Source organism: Rhyacophila brunnea, unplaced genomic scaffold (assembly GCF_057557595.1).
Source record: "Rhyacophila brunnea isolate RB1 unplaced genomic scaffold, BYU_Rbru_1.0 scaffold_20, whole genome shotgun sequence".
NCBI classification, from domain to species: domain Eukaryota; kingdom Metazoa; phylum Arthropoda; class Insecta; order Trichoptera; family Rhyacophilidae; genus Rhyacophila; species Rhyacophila brunnea.
In genome coordinates this window covers 34743361-34760708 of record NW_028232860.1, presented here as the reverse complement: position 1 = coordinate 34760708, position 17348 = coordinate 34743361, and the positions used below count along the sequence as shown (strand labels likewise).

General features: G+C 35.7%; 1 protein-coding gene across 2 annotated transcripts in view; it reads right to left on the bottom strand.

Moving 5' to 3' along the window:
* Positions 1-16991, bottom strand: part of beta-Man (beta-mannosidase) — a 43824-nt gene extending 26833 nt beyond the window's left edge. For both annotated transcript variants that reach the window (XM_085948179.1, XM_085948178.1), the window contains exons 1-8: positions 16702-16991; positions 12243-12389; positions 10939-11087; positions 10006-10199; positions 8810-9074; positions 5518-5671; positions 4354-4479; positions 2567-2741 (exon numbers count right to left, since the gene is read on the bottom strand). In XM_085948179.1, the coding sequence (XP_085804305.1) occupies positions 2567-2741; positions 4354-4479; positions 5518-5671; positions 8810-9074; positions 10006-10199; positions 10939-11087; positions 12243-12389; positions 16702-16861 (1370 nt within the window). In that variant the 5' untranslated portion in view covers positions 16862-16991. The remainder of the gene's footprint in view (positions 1-2566; positions 2742-4353; positions 4480-5517; positions 5672-8809; positions 9075-10005; positions 10200-10938; positions 11088-12242; positions 12390-16701) is intronic.
* Positions 16992-17348: the final 357 nt, after the last annotated feature.

Below are 17348 nucleotides of genomic sequence, written 5' to 3'. Positions count from 1 at the left end.
TGACTACATTAGATGTCAAACTGTTATTTAAATTTAATTACAGAAGGCTTGGTTTTAAATGTTAAAATAATTTCATTAGCATGTTCGACTTTTACTAGACTAAAGCATTCATAACATAATACGAGGGTGGGTCAATAAGTCCTTAGAAAAGCCGACAGGTGGCGCGACTAGTACTGTAAGCGGTTTGTTTTCATGCACCGGCACTACCGATTCAGTATGCTGCGAAGTTTCAATCAGATTGGTCGGGTTGTTGTGTGTTTCTCGTACATTTAAAAAAAAAATTTGCTTGTGGAAAATGGAAAAATGGAAAATGGAGAAAATTGAGTTTAGAGCTGTTATTAAACATTTTAATATAAAAGGGTTAACAGCAAACGAAATAAAAAATGAGTTGGATTTAGTTCACGGCATATCTGCTCCTTCACTTGCAACTATTTATAACTGGTTAAATGAATTTAAACGTGGTCGTACATCAACAAAGGATGAACCACGCTCAGGACGTCCTGTAGAGGTGACTACACCAGGAATGATCAATAAAATCCACGATATGGTGTTAAGTGACCGAAGATTAAAGTTGAGTGAGATAATTGAGGTTACAGGGATCTCAAAAGGTAGTGTCATTTCTATTTTACATGACAAATTGGGCATGAAAAAAATTTCTGCAATTGGGTGCCGCGTTTGCTCACAGTCGACAATAAACGCAATAGGGTGGTGGCCTCTAAAGCCCTGTTGTCGCTCATGCAACGCAATCCGGATGAATTTTTTCGTCGCTTTGTGACTGTAGATGAAACATGGATACACCACTATACTCCCGAGACGAAAGAACAGTCAAAGCAGTGGATTGCGAAAGGCGAACCATGTCCAAAGAAGGCGAAAACCGTAAAATCAGCTGGTAAGGTTATGGCTACTGTATTTTGGGATGCACGTGGAATTATTTTCGTTGACTATTTGGAAAAAGGAAAAACAATAACAGGGGATTATTATGCATCTTTATTGGACCAGCTAAAAAACAAAATTGAAGAAAAACGGCCTCATTTAAACAGGAAAAAAATCCTCTTTCATCAGGACAATGCCCGTGTTCACACATGTTTACGATCAATGGCTAAAATTGAAGAATTGAAGTTCGAATTGGTCGACCACCCACCGTATTCGCCAGATTTAGCCCCCAGTGACTTTTTCCTTTTCCCAAACTTAAAAAAATGGCTAAGTGGACAACGTTTTTTTTCAAATGAAGAAGTCATCGATCGGACAAATGCTTATTTTGAGGACCTTCCGAAAACTTATTTTTCTGACGGTTTAAAAAAAATTGAGAAACGTCTAACCAAGTGTATTGAGCTCCAAGGAGATTATGTTGAGAAATAAAAAAAAAATACAAAAATAAAAACTGTTTTAATGCTTTTTTCTAAGGAATTATTGACCCACCCTCGTACAATTAATGTAGTTTATAACTGCCTGTGAAGGGACAGACTGTATCATGACTGTACATGAATAGGCAGTCAAATCCAATGCAGTGGAACTTCGGTTATCTTGACCTCGATTACCCAGATTTTCATTTATCCGGATTTATTTTTGAACAGTTTCATATAAATTACAGAGAGGTACAATTTAATATAATTATGTCAGTATAAAAGTGAATATTTTAAAAATCCGTGTCCGGAAACTTGTACATATGCAGTTTGCCGGAATATATGGCTGTATAAACTGTCCAACCTCTTTGGGTCGTTTTATAGTACTGACATAAAATTCATGTCTAAATAAAACACGGTTCTTGTCGGTTTGCACTTTACAGGAAGCCAGCAGCAAACAAATTTAAAAAATTGCCGATATACTGGATTATTTGTTAGGTTAGGTTAGGTTAGGTTTTCATTGTTGAATTCATGAATTTTGCCAAAATCAGCTATGAAAATCGAATTAATGTTCATCTAACATTCATCTTCATTGAATCTTTTATTTTGTTAACGGTCAATTCATGGTGGAACTGCATTGTATTGTTGGTTTAATTTAATAAAACGCAATTTTTTTTTGTAGTACTTATTCCACTTTTCATCAATAAATTAGGACCGGTTTCGTCCGCCTCAGAGGGACATTTTCAACTCAAAAAAATGTCACTCTGAGGCGGACGAAACCGCTCCTAATTTATTGATTAAAAGTGAAATAAGTACTACAAAAAAAAATGCGTTTTATTAAATTAAAACAACAATTCATTGAATCTAATAAAATTGGAGATTGTATAGTATACGATCATTTCTTTCCGATAAGAAAGCTCACGGCGAACTGTGCCACGGTGAAATGTTTTACGTACAACTTACATATTGTAACCTAAATACTATTATAAAGAGTTTTTATGGAAGTAAAATAGATTTTTTACTATTCTTACGATTATCTATACTACCTTCATCCCTAATTTGTCCTGATAATCGAGGTTAAATCATAAGACTCCCTGTAATTAGAGTCCTAATTCTTTGTTAACAGTATTAACCCCTTTTCCAGCTTCATTTTCAGAGTCTTAGGCACAATTTCTCAATTTTAAGTATAAATGTATATACGGTCTAATTATTGGATCACTTACCTTAAGTATGGCGTATCGACTGGGTACATGCTACACGCAAACATGAGATCTTGCCAAATGAGAATACCCAGTTCGTCACACTTCTCGTAGAAATAGTCAGATTCGTAAACGCCACCGCCCCAGACTCGTAACATATTCATGTGAACATTCTTTGCCGATTCCAATAGGTTGTCAACTGTTTTGAAATAATTTTAACAATATCATTCAAGCTGAAGATAAAATACAAATTAAAAAAAAAGAGTACTATTATAGCCTTACCACTATATCATGGTTATGGACGTTATAACAGTGATCTGAGGAATTATGGACCCACCTGCACTTTCAGGTATAAATCTATTCCCACAACCCCCTCTGTAGTCGACACTGACGACAGCACTATACATACAATCGTAGCTTAGATATGATGATTCTAGTATAGTGCCTTGCAGTGGGAGCAGCACTCAAGCAGTTATCCAGACTGTTATATCAATATTATATTACGTGCAATAGTTTTGAATCACCTGCATTAATGACATTATTAATGGACAACGCATTCAATACAGTAGCTAGCAAGTAAATTCGCGCATAGCGATATTCGCACATGTATAGGTAGACGTCACGCAATTTCCATTATGCGATATCACACATCGGGAATTTATAGCAATATCACATTTATTGTAATGGCGTTAGAACAGTGTTCCTAGTGTCAATGTTCATTTGAGCGAACCCGTCCGAACCGAATCATTCGACAGACCCGACAAAAAGCATCGGGAATTTATAGCAATATCACCTTTATTGTAATGGCGTTAGAATAGATTATCCCATTCCGCAGACCCGACAAAAAGGTGAGTGTCATTTTTTTTCCCAGATGCTTCGTCCATATTAATGTCATTGACCTGAATAAAGAAAATTATGTCGCTATAATTTTTCAATTCCAGTGGTCAGTTCAATTTCTAAGTGATAATTAACCTTATCACTGCCAGCCAATTTTTAGTAGGCCAGCTTTTTTTAGAATTAAAATAAATCTCTTAAAAAAAATGAAATAGGAACAGAATGATAAATATTTGTTAACACCTATCAAATCAGCATGTTTCTCGAGTTTATCGTGAATATTTTCACACTAAAATGATAAAAAATGTTTGGAAATATACACAAACAGTCTATTCAGAAGTTATGACATTTACAAGAACGCACGACTTAACTCGTCCATGGCCTGACGTGACATACATGCTTTGACGAGTTAACTCAGCTCTGGCAGTGATCAGGTTATTAGCATCCCGTCATTTAGATTTTTCTGTCTATCGATTATCAATGTACGGTACGGTACGTATCAGTCGAAATATTAAAACATGTACTTTAGAAAAAGTGGCAGATGGGAAATGGGGACAATTAATATTAGGATGTTTAAAACTAGTGACCGGACACTATTTTATTAAACACTACCCCGGTGCCTTGCTGTCAGAAAAATCAGACCTTATCATAACATTATCATCAGGGCAGGTCCTACTTCCTTTCATTTCTCCATCTGTTCCTATTCAAAATTATCATTTTTTACTTTGGTTCATCAAGCATAATTAATAGCAGTCATCGATAGTTCCAATTAGCCAGTGAATTTTTGGCAAACACAACGTCGTCCGGCCCCACTACGCCATTGATGTCTAGTCCTTTCCGCGCTTCATCGATTATAAGTTATATGACAACATTGTTGTGTAAAAAAGACAAATATAAAATATACCAGTGCACCTGAGTCATTTAATTTACAGTGCGGGGTATCAATAAGATAAATAGTAATAAAATAATATTTAAACCTGTTTCTCTCTTGTATCCTAATTCTGGGAGGACATTAGCTGGAATCCAATTGGAGCCTTTCATGAATATGGGCAGGTCATTCACTTTGAAGTAAAATGTAAGTCCACTTTTGTTAGACGGCGATACTAAACGAAAAAAAATGTTGAATTAATCAGAGAAGTAATATTTTTAAATGAGATAATTGTCAATATAATATACAATTTGAGGTCATTGGTTTCAACATCAATTACCTCTACCCTTTTAAAAATATTTTTTCAGATTCTGGTCTTCTAATTTATTACTTTTACATTATGTATAAAACTATAAACATACTATATTACTGTAAGGTTCAACAGTGTTGGCACATTCGTCCATAGTTGAAGGGGCGCTGGACGAGAGAAAGCAAGACTTGATATATGTTCAATGACTTCAGGCCTTGTCAGCATTATTTCGACAGTGTAAGAATTACCAAGTCATTTAAACTATCGCACAATCGTCTCATCTACAGTCACATACAGGCGTGACATTCTTCGATGGGTTCGAAACGTTCGAAGTGCAATAATGCGGAGGGCTGCAGATTTCTCAATCGGAAATTTCATCAGCAATGACTCGGAATTTACCGAATATTCATGCATATAATTAGCGGGTCATAGTTTATGAGTTGGTCAGTCTAAATACCTATTTGTAACAATCTTTATCTCGTAAGCTTTGTGTCAGTCGCTCCGTACCACATTCTGTTCCACCGAGCTCGGACCTCGGAACAATATCATAAGTATTGTAATATAATGCTCTTTTAACATACTCTTGTACCGACTGTTTACACTGCAAATAAAACTCGCTCCTCCATCCATCGGAGCAACCACCAAATCTCAACTTATCATCTCTCTTCCTGACGACTCTCCATCTACACCTCCTGGTCATCCCCAATCACAGCAGTGTTGTTTCTCGACCACGAGACCCGCCAAACACTCATCAATAGAAACCGTAAAGATAATCATATTAGTCATGCCCAATTACTGTACATAAAAGTCGAATCGAATTTACAGATGTTCATGGTTAAATCGTACCACCATATCGAATGCAGTAAGATTGTTTTGGTAGTATGGAATCAGAGGTTGGTTGGAAAGTTAGTACAAAGGCTGAATATACCTAAGGTCTATTGAAATACAATGCAAAGAAAATACCTAGTGGATCTTGAATGAGTTCAATCGTCCTAAATCCATGCTTGATAGTTTTGATATGATATTCGCCTACGAATTGCGTGCTTTCAAACGTAACTTCCACGTCATACAAAGGTTGTTCACCATGTCCATTCGGCCACCATCTTTTAACTTGACTCTGAAATAATTATAACATTGTATTAATTCTATGCTCCAAATTAGGAGGAAGCAGAATGTGAAGGCCTGGGAAGAGGAAAATAATAGCAATGGGTCAGGAGTCGGTGAAGAGTAGTCTTAAGGGTAGTCAAATTCCGCTGTGGGATGTGGTATTGAAGAGAGGAAAAAATAAATTCATTTTATTTGGAACTATAATTATTTTAATCACAATAAATTGAGACCCTCACCGGAAAAGTAACGTTATCCTTATATCTCTCACTGTACCAACAACTATCGTACCCATTACTTATAAATATAGGTAACCCTTGTTCATTTAGACCCCGGCGACAGTGAATTCTTTATTAATAAAGTGTTTTCATTATTTAAATTGTTTTGTGCGAAGGTTATTTAGATCGACATAAACAATGCACACTAAACTTTGTCAGTCATGCTTATTTGTTTTCATTGAACTAAGAATACAATTTGCAGGTAGTGCTGGTTAGTTTTTAAAATTCATTAAACCCTGCCTAACCAAACCATAATACCAGCTACGCTATGGGCAATCCGACAAAAATAGTGCACACTTTTTCAGTTGTACTTATCTTACTTTATACTTTACATATTGCAGATGTTTTTGGTTAGTGTTTTTTAAATTCATTAAGCCCTGCCTATCCAAACCAAAAAATATTCTTCTATCTATAAAATATCTAAAATTATGTATGATTTAATGGCATATCTATTGGCTTGGATTAGGCGGTTTAATTGAATTTTAAAAACAAACAAACACTATCTATACATTGTAGTCTTAGTTCAATGAAAACAAATATGTTTGACTGACAAAGTTTAGTGTGCACTATTTATGTCAGATCTTAATAGCCTACCTCCACCCTTCCCCACTGATAAGTAGGTACGAGGGTGGGTCAATAAGTCCTTAGAAAAGCCGACAGGTGGCGCGACTAGTAGTGTAAGCAGTTTGTTTTCATGCAGCGGCACTACCGATTCAGTATGCTGCGAAGTTTCAATCAGATTGGTCGGGTTGTTGTGTGTTTCTCGTACATTTAAAAAAAAAATTTGCTTGTGGAAAATGGAAAAATGGAAAATGGAGAAAATTGAGTTTAGAGCTGTTATTAAACATTTTAATATAAAAGGGTTAACAGCAAAGGAAATAAAAAATGAGTTGGATTTAGTTCACGGCATATCTGCTCCTTCACTTGCAACTATTTATAACTGGTTAAATGAATTTAAACGTGGTCGTACATCAACAAAGGATGAACCACGCTCAGGACGTCCTGTAGAGGTGACTTACACCAGAAATGATCAATAAAATCCACGATATGGTGTTAAGTGACCGAAGATTAAAGTTGAGTGAGATAATTGAGGTTACAGGGATCTCAAAAGGTAGCGTCATTTCTATTTTACATGACAAATTGGGCATGAAAAATATTTCTGCAAGATGACGCGTTTGCTCACAGTCGACAATAAACGCAATAGGGTGGTGGCCTCTAAAGCCCTGTTGTCGCTCATGCAACGCAATCCGGATGAATTTTTTCGTCGCTTTGTGACTGTAGATGAAACATGGATACACCACTATACTCCCGAGACGAAAGAACAGTCAAAGCAGTGGATTGCGAAGACAAACCATGTCCAAAGAAGGCGAAAACCGTAAAATCAGCTGGTAAGGTTATGGCTACTGTATTTTGGGATGCACGTGAAATTATTTTCGTTGACTATTTGGAAAAAGGAAAAACAATAACAGGGGATTATTATGCATCTTTATTGGACCAGCTAAAAAACGAAATTGAAGAAAAACGGCCTCATTTAAACAGGAAAAAAATCCTCTTTCATCAGGACAATGCCCGTGTTCACACATGTTTACGATCAATGGCTAAAATTGAAGAATTGAAGTTCGAATTGGTCGACCACCCACCGTATTCGCCAGATTTAGCCCCCAGTGACTTTTTCCTTTTCCCAAACTTAAAAAAATGGCTAAGTGGACAACGTTTTTTTTCAAATGAAGAAGTCATCGATCGGACAAATGCTTATTTTGAGGACCTTCCGAAAACTTATTTTTCTGACGGTTTAAAAAAAATTGAGAAACGTTGATACCAGCTAAACCATGGCATCCTCAGAGGATCCAAGGCCATGAGGCCTGAATCATCATTGGGCTGATTCATGCAAACATGAACAGATCGACTGCGAGGCAAATTTCTAGCCCGTAAGCTTAGATGTATGAAAATTTATAGTCGCCCTTTTGCAAGTTCTACAAAATTTAATGAAATCATTCTAGCCCTTAATGTATGTAAAATCCTGCATTTTCTTTATACCTACATTAATTCTAGAAGCAAGCAAAGTAAAACCTAGCGTCATTATAAATTTTATACTTATTCAATTTTAAACATACAAGCAAGCTGTAATTTAGTGCAGTAATGATAATCCCAGCAAATGCAGTCCCTTTCAAAGCATGTACCTGGAAAAGGTCTGCTTGAATATTTCTGTGGTTAGCAAAAATTCTCAGAAATATGACACCCAATGTACCTACCAGCCAGGTACATAGGGTGTAAAGGCTGTCCTTTTGTCATTTTTCAGTGACAGAATTTGTAGGTAATATTTTTAATTCTTGCCTGAGTTAACCTACTCCAAAAAGGTTGATTTCATTCGGGTTTTGGTCTCTGCAGACGTCGGCTGTGGCGCCGCGCTCCCGGCGTCACTGCCATTTTAAATTTAATTATTTTTTTTTAAATATTTTTTGTTAAATATTTTGTACGCTGTACTTTATTGTATTTATATTCCGAACAATAAACGCCCTGTTTTCGCCTGTACTTCCGCGTTGTCAATCAACACAAACATGTCCCCGAAAGAAGCAGACGATACCACCGTGACTTGACATGACATTACATCATCAGGGGGGTCCAGCGCATTTACCTACACCCCCCCTCCCCCTTTCGGAGGTGACAACGTCTAACCAAGTGTATTGAGCTCCAAGGAGATTATGTTGAGAAAAAAAAAAATACAAAAATAAAAACTGTTTTAATGCTTTTTTCTAAGGAATTATTGACCCACCCTCGTACCTATATATATATTTTTAATATTATGTAGTAGATGTTATACACAGTTTATAAGCACACATAAATAATATATAATAGAGCACAAACAAACTTACTTCATTGATTTCTATCTCAAGATGTTTTTCCAAATTGTTTCGTTTCAAAGTATTGTATTTAACAAACTTGTAACCAGTCAGTGTTGTATTTTTGTCAGGGCTTATTAATTTGGCAATCAAATGTCCTTCAAGATTAGTCAAATCTTTTGAGGCTTCCATATACACCAGAATATCTAATTTCCAACTATGTTCACCGTTGAACGTTGATTTTATGGTTACGTCACGGATTATAGCACTGTTATATGCCTCCAAATACACATTCTTCCTAAAAACAACAATTTTATTTTAAGTTCAGTTAAGTACTACAAACCAAATTAAGCAAACCAATAATTCAATAAATGGACGATAGTGGTAAAGATTGCCTGTTGAATGAAAAGTAAATGAAAAGAATAACATAATATTTAATATTTTTAATTTAAATCTCTTTGGAAAATTACTAGATACTGTCAGGAAACTGTAAAGATCGTCTAATTTTCATCATAAGTAAAAGGAGTTTCGAAATTCAAAAAATGTAAAATGACATTGATTCTTAGTATTTATGAGGTTTGAAATTTTTTCCATTGTTTGCATAATATGATTTAGGAATTTGTTGTGGATTGATTTCCAAAATGATAAGATGCATTCTGAGTACAAGAATCTTACATAGTTTACAAAGTTTTATAAGATATAATTCAACATTATGTCCTCATCTTGTTCTCTGGCACCACAGCGCAGGGTGATCACAAGCGAACCCTTAATTCTGCCCGGTCCTCCGTTTTCCTTCTTCAGTTGATCACTCTAGCGCTCACTGAAGTCGTAGTCTTCCTATACCTACTCTACCTATTCCACCTGGACCATAGATTTTTTCAACACGCGTTAATTATTTTATTAATTAATTGCGACAAAATTTAATTTTGTTTAATAATTTCAGGTGTGTTTAAGTACCCATTACAATATAGATCCGATTCATTAGAGCAAGTTTAATTGAGCAGTGTACGGATTAAAGTAAGGCACTTTGCTGATGTTTGTTCATTCATACATGTCATGTATTGGGTTTTAATAAATCTGATGACGTCAGGCTCGTAAGAGAGCTTACGAACTCATAGACATCGACAGATATCATCATCACAAATTGGGAACAGATCATTATATTGTTGAGTATTATGTCTACTGGTACTAATTAGATAAAATATTTATTTGGAAAGAATCTGACATACCAAATACCAACGGATGGAAAAGCAGGACCCCAATCCCATGAGAAGGACGCTTGCATCTTTCTCAACTGGTTTGCATGACATTCTCCATTATAGAGACTTGGAACGCAATCTGGCGGAATGAATTGCTCCTCTGATCGAGATTCTGCAACTTCTATTGGTGAGTCGAATTTTACATTGATTACATTTTCACCTTCCTAAAATAATAAATAATATGCTATTAATACACATTGAAAGTAATATCTTGTATCAATGTAGACAATTCAAAAAGAAGGCTGTAGATCAAACATTTTATTGTAACAATAAAGTTCTGATCAAATTGAGGTGCAAGGGCCTTATGTTATAACTTGTGACATGAAGTCACCCGACAACATGACGTAATTGTGACGTAACCTCAATACACGCATCGAGGCGAGCAGCCCAAGCACACTGCTCACCATAGATATTATTATGCTGAAACACCTATTTGTGTATAACGCCAGTATTTGAGTAGCGTTAATTTCTCGAATGCTATTATCACTCCGGTAGTACGTCACAATGATGTTATATGACGTCATGTCGACCGGGCGACTTCAACTCGCAAGTTACAACATAAGGTCCCAAGTCGCTTCATTGTCACGCTGTCACGGCGACAAATTTAGTCTATGGTTTTATCATTTTGCAGAATATTTCGAACGATTACCATCTCTGTAAATTCACTAAAGAATGACATTCTAAAGAGAGAGAAGGAACCTAGCACTTCCAAACAATCATTGGATTCGGGTTGTCGAGTTGGATCGAGTAAAACTAGTTTTTTTTTTATTGCACTTTACAGCTAGGTAACATTTCTTTGTTCATACCGGATTATCGGTAGGAGGCGAGTCTGCTTATATAATTTAGCAATTGTTAATCTGTCAGTACAATAAAAAAATACAATAAAGACAATTTTATTATTACCTGCAGGTATTGCTTAACTGCGAATTTATATCTGATGAACATATTATCTGTAACGCCAATTGGATGTCCATTTATTTCAATGTAAGCGACAGTGTCCAATCCATCAAATACAATGTCAATGTTGCTCTTCTTTAACAAATCCTTTGGGACTGAAAACAATTATTGTATAATGAAGAAAATATTGTCAAATTTATAATAATCGAAAAGATTGTTTACATTTTGTATTCATTTTTAGTGTTATACCTCATTAATAAAATAAAACACAATATGTGGTACAAGTTCCACATATTTTAATATTAGACAGGACCGCTTTCGTCATGTCTAATACCCCGTTTACACGTGCATGGATTTACTGTGTAATGGATGGACTGTACATATTATCGCGGCCGTAACAAGAAAATGTATGTATAAATGAGGCGTCTAATTCCAAAAAACGATAAGTCCACTGCCAGTAAATCCATGCACGTGTCATCATCATCATCAGCCTGAATCTATCCACTGCTGGATGAAGGCCTCTTCAAGCTGCTTCCACTTCTCTCGGTCCTATGCGTTGCGTTTCCACTTACTTACGCAGAACTTTATCATTTCATCGATCCAGCGGCCTCTAGCTCTACCTTGCGGACGTTTTGTGCCTCTTGGATAACACTGGATGACTAAATTTGTCCAACTATTGTCTCTTCTTCGAGCTATGTGTCCAGCCTGTCTCCATTTGAGGCTTTTACAAAGAAACTTATGTTTAACAGTATCCAAATTAATCTTAAATTGTTACGTTCCTAATGTTAATTAAATCTTAACATCGCTTATATTCTAATGATTAATTATCTGAATTCGTTTTATTGTTAAGTTTTAAACGCGGGAATCCGCGAACTCAATTCCGCGTCCTCCCGCGACTATGTATTTTTTTCGACTCCTGAGTCGTGAGGGCCGATGCTCACTCTTTTAAATGGCGACCCTAGACTGACTTTTTATATCGAGCAGTGTTGCCATCTTTTTTTTTATACATGTTGAACATTTTGACAGTTAATCAATGAATTTTGGACGTATGTACGCCTGTTGTTGACTAGGAGGTCAGGTGACATGGTTACACCTAATAATTACGTAATTTAGACTATCGGGAGAGGCTCAATAATCATGGGTGTAACAGTACCTACCTTAAAATTGTGATTTTACTTATGCGATGCGATGACTTGTTTTCAGTTGAAAATGTCCCTCTGAGTTGGATGAAACTGATTTAGTTATTTAATAAAAGTGGAATCAGTATGATAAAATTTGTGTTTTATTCAAATTAATAATAAATCAATTACCATTGAATGTCCTCGTATACTTCCAAATATCTTTAGCCACCCAACGAGTTTTCACATCATTGTCTTCATAGAGTGTGTCACCGATAATTTTAGCATTCATCAAGTCTGTGTAGATGCCACCTGGTACTACAGCTGGCACAAAAACGGCTGAAAAATGAAAATTAAAACCATGAAGTAGAAATTCGAATGTGAAAAGAACCATTTTTCTTCTGTTATGTTAACCATGTTGGTAAAACATTCATTTCTGAAACCGTAGGTGCAGATTGAATTTCGCGCTAGTAGTTGACCTTTTTTCAATAAAATGCCCAAAATAAGAAACGTAGACACGGGATTGCTCTAAATTGTAAAGTTGAGAGAAGTGAAGCCATCTGTGGTCGGATTAAGAAACTAACACATCACCATATGTCATAGGAGCGTCATAGCAGCCATTTGAAAACAGCACATCACGCCGTAAGCATTTTATTTTTAATTTCTTAAGTAAATTGTTAAGGATATCAGTGGATGTAAGCATATGGCAATTTAATGTTTTTGACTTCATAATATCAAGTTATATCATTACGGGCAGTCATAATATTGAAGTATCGATATCATTTGTAATTTTTAAGTTATATTTACAAGGAAGCAAGTTTGTGGGGGGGTCAACTACTCAAACTTTTTTTAATACTTTTTCAGTAGTTGAACAGGGTGGTCAACTACTAGATAAATTAAATAAAATTATTTCACTTAGTTTTGAACAATTTTTACATTCATAAGTATGGAACGAAGATTATTTATTAATTAGAAGTGTCTAGGGTGGTTCTGTCCAGTAGATGACCTAGGCGTCAACTTTATTTTTTATTTTTTCAGCAACGGGTTTGTGTATTTTTTCTTCGGAAAACAAAAATTTCTAGAATTATAGCCCTGAATATATAGCAACTGAATGAAGCAGGCCAACAATAGCCGACAACTTACGAGAAATAGCGACGCGATAAAAAAATTGCAGGGCATCACGGAGGATTTACTTTGGTCATTATAACATACCGATATAATTAATAATGTTAACGTTAGTTTTGCCGCAAATTGTTTATCAGCCTACCTCACCATACTTTTTTATATAACCTGCCTGCTTCACCATACTTTTTTATATAACCTGCCAGCTTCACCATACTTTCATATAACCTGCCGCCCCTAGGGGAGCAGGGTCTTAGCCAAAAAAGGAATCGTGACAGTGTACCAGCAGGTAAATGCCAACGATAAAGAATGCATAACCGTAATAGTAACAGGGAGTGTCGGTGGGGCTGTCACACCAACGACAGTCCTCTACAAGTACAAAAGAATTCCTCAAGAAATTTCCGAAAATGTGGACTTTGTCCATGGAGCCCTTAAGCTGTAACAGTACCAGGAGAATCGTAAAGTGTGCCTTCAATGGTTACATCAGAGGAACCCAAGCGGTATTTAGAGAGAGTTCCTGAGTAAAAACATCGATGAGAAAAATCTTGAATCAAAGGAAGAAAAAAAATGGGGGAATTGAAAGCAGTCAAGAAGAAAATGCGTTTTTCTTCCGAGTATTCTAACCGAAGTGTTGACATTTCAGACTCAGCGGAGAGTGAATGGCATAAGTCTAGTGATGAAAGCTTTAAGCCTAAAACTCGATGGCTGCCCGTTATGAAAGTCATTAATGAACATTATATTATAATATTTCCCGGGGAAAATCGTCCATATTTCTAAAGTAAAAGCTACTATTTCATCGATGTAAAAGTGCGGGAGACTATGGAAATGGCCAGAGCGACCCGATGTAGTTAGCTATGAATGGAAGGCGGTAGTATCCCACATAAATGACCCGACACAAGTAAGCAAAACTCGTAATGTTTATTTAGTTCCGGAATTGGACTTTATTTGGAATATTGTCATGTTATTTGATGACATGACACACTGTGATTCATATGGCAACAAAATGCCAAAGGACAACCTGAGTGCGCGTGCGCACCACGTTAGTTCCAAGGCGTTCGTAAACTATTTCCGGCGCTAAACAAGAAAGCGGCTTCTTAACATGAAGGCGGAGCGGGAGTCGCTCTCTCAGTGTTCATCGTTCGAAAGAAGCAGACGTCTCTCTTAAGTTCCGAGCCAATGGAACCGGGGCCCATGGCTTCGATTTCCTGACGTTTTGGAGACGTTAATAATGGCCACCCAAAGGACGACCCCCCACAGGCCAGGAGATCGAAGGAACCCCATGGTCCCGACACGTTTGAAGACGCACTCCTCGATTCCGTCCTGGAAGGATTCGAGGACAGCGAAGAGGCTGAAGAGCATTTGTGTATTTGGTATTTATTGTTAATTTCTTTACGTTACGGTCCACCGAACTAGCATTTGATTTTTGTTCTAAATTGTCTAAATATTATATTGCGTTAGGCGCTCGTAATTCATTTGATTAATTATACAACTTTATACACTGTCGCCTGCAAGTAAATTTTATATATATATTAATTATACATCTGTTGAAATTTCTTTACACGCGTTTTATTTGAATTACCTTTTATCAATATTGTCTCTATGCATCTCACAGAGTGGAGCTCAAATCCGAGATATCTATTAATTCCATTTTTATGTCTTTTATTAATATAGGAACCTACACGAATGAGTGAAGTAACCGGACAGGTAACTGGGGTCTTAGAGGTATTGTCAAACCACCCACGACCCTGCATTTCCCTCGAGTCTCATGTTCTGCCGCGTTTCTATCCCATATCCACTTCCCCGTACCCAGGCGCACCTGCCTACATAAGTCCCATCCAACTCCAATCCACTCCTCTTTTCCTTATGTCACAATCTGATCAATTGTCACAATTCCCACCCTACCTACTCCTACCCGTTTCCTTTATATGACAATATCTAAGGATTTTTATGTTAAGTTTTATTTTGGTAAGTACTAAGCGTATGCATTACTATGTAGTATGTATGTACTTAGTTGCTAAAATAAATATATTTTTGTATTTTTAGTTTGAAGTAACTAATTTTGCACCTTTTGTTACCCTAACAAAGCTGATGATTGGCTGTCAAACAAAATCCTCTCGTATGTAACTTGTTACTGAACCGCCCATTGCTACCAAGTTGATTCAAGTAGCTATGGGCTAGAGTGGTCTGACAGGAAGCCCTGAGGCAACTCTGATGACAGATTTGCCATAAAGCCTTCTGATTAGACATGGTCAACTACTGAAAAATATAGTGGTCAACTACTGGAACCCCTGATTAGACATGGTCAACTACTGAAACTTTCAATTTTTTGGATGGTCAACTACTGAAACAAAAACATGGTCTTGAAAAATTGAACACAATTTTTTTGTAACAGACCCTTTCTTAATTTTTGTCTTGTCATATTAATTAAGACATTTGATCCATTATGAGTAGACTTGCTTTGCCAACATTCGGTGTAATGCTAAACGTTAATCGTTATTTTTGTTGAATTTTTTTCTTAAATGGTCAACTACCGGTACGTTTACCTTAGTTGTAGTTTTCTAAATCTGTTTAATCCAGACCAAGCACTCAATGACTTCAATGAAAGACAACCACTCTCCGTAAAAAAGTCTGTTAATAATATAATCTCACCCTGTGAAGACCCATAGTAATTTAATATTTTGTTCATGTCTACTGATGTGGTGCCTCTGAAAAGTCCTGCCACTCGCCAGTCTTATTGTATCTTCCCAGGTTATGCTAGCATCGTTTTACTCCACCGTATACAGTATACACGATGAGGAGACAACTAGTTGGCTTGAAGAACGGGTTGGGTCAAGATTCTCTTTTGGTATTTTGTAACACATGCATAAGCCAGAGCTAACGCCGCATTTTTACTTTAGATACCTATTATATCAAGAGGCTGCTTGGCCATTCTCTCATTTTTCCATTTCTGTGGAATTTCTAATTATCGACCGCTAAAGTGATAAAGTGATAAATATTATCAAACTTAGGGTAGGTTTGTATCAAAGTAAGTACTTTAGCACTTATTGTAACAATTACAATATGTTGGTTGTAATTGTTACAATAAGTGCTAATACTTTGATACAAACCTACCCGAAATTTGATAATATTTATCACTTTAGCGGTCGATAAGTATCGAATAGACCCACTGACAGCAATTTCAAAGCATATCTAGTAGGTACCTATTAATTTTAGAAATTATATTAATATTTTTTTTATGTTAATAAGAAAATGAGAAAATTATTTCATATTATGATTTATAACATAAACAATCAGAATTATTTTAAAAAGTTCATTTTTATATTATTACTAAAAGGGTTTTTTATAAATATTATCAATGGTACATTTTTAAATTATTTATAAAAGCATTCTGTATTCTGGCAATTCATACATGATACGTCAAAAATCAAATGTCAAATGAAAACGTGATAAAAATTCAAATGTATTGATCTGTTACCTACCTATTTTTACCCGTATACAAAATATTATTATATGTATTTTATCAACTTACTTCCATTTTCATTTCCCACTGTCCATATCCCGTCAACGTTGTCCGAATTCAAACTAAAAATATACGAATTATTCGGTTCTGCACAACTCTCGACGAATTTATTCGTGAATATAAGAAACGACAACAAAACGTAAATAAACATTTCGTTTCGGAATGTCATTTTGAATTGTTACAACAATTAAGTATGTCGAAAACACTACACGAATGTGCCACAATGAACAATCGATTATCTTGAATGCTAACAATGTAACAGTAATAATATCTTATCAGTGTCACAGCACATAAATAATTCCCGTTTAAAAGTCACAATCATCCACTTAGGTTATGTTATGTAAATATATTACCTACATAAATATTATGTAAGTAGATAATCGATATTCTATTATCTTAATCTGTTATAATATTATTATGACAATGCTAATTTAATATGCCTAGATTAATAGTTAATAGGTACCTAATAATAATAAGCTTATCTAAAACTATTATAGACATCCTTTGTACCTGTTTAATCAGGAATTCATGATACTGTCAAAGGTTGATTGTCCTGGCAACATCTTATTAGCTGTTATCAACAAATGAATTATGTACCTAATATTACTTATCACCAAAATTTTTAATTCACAATAATATGTTTATGTACAGTTGAC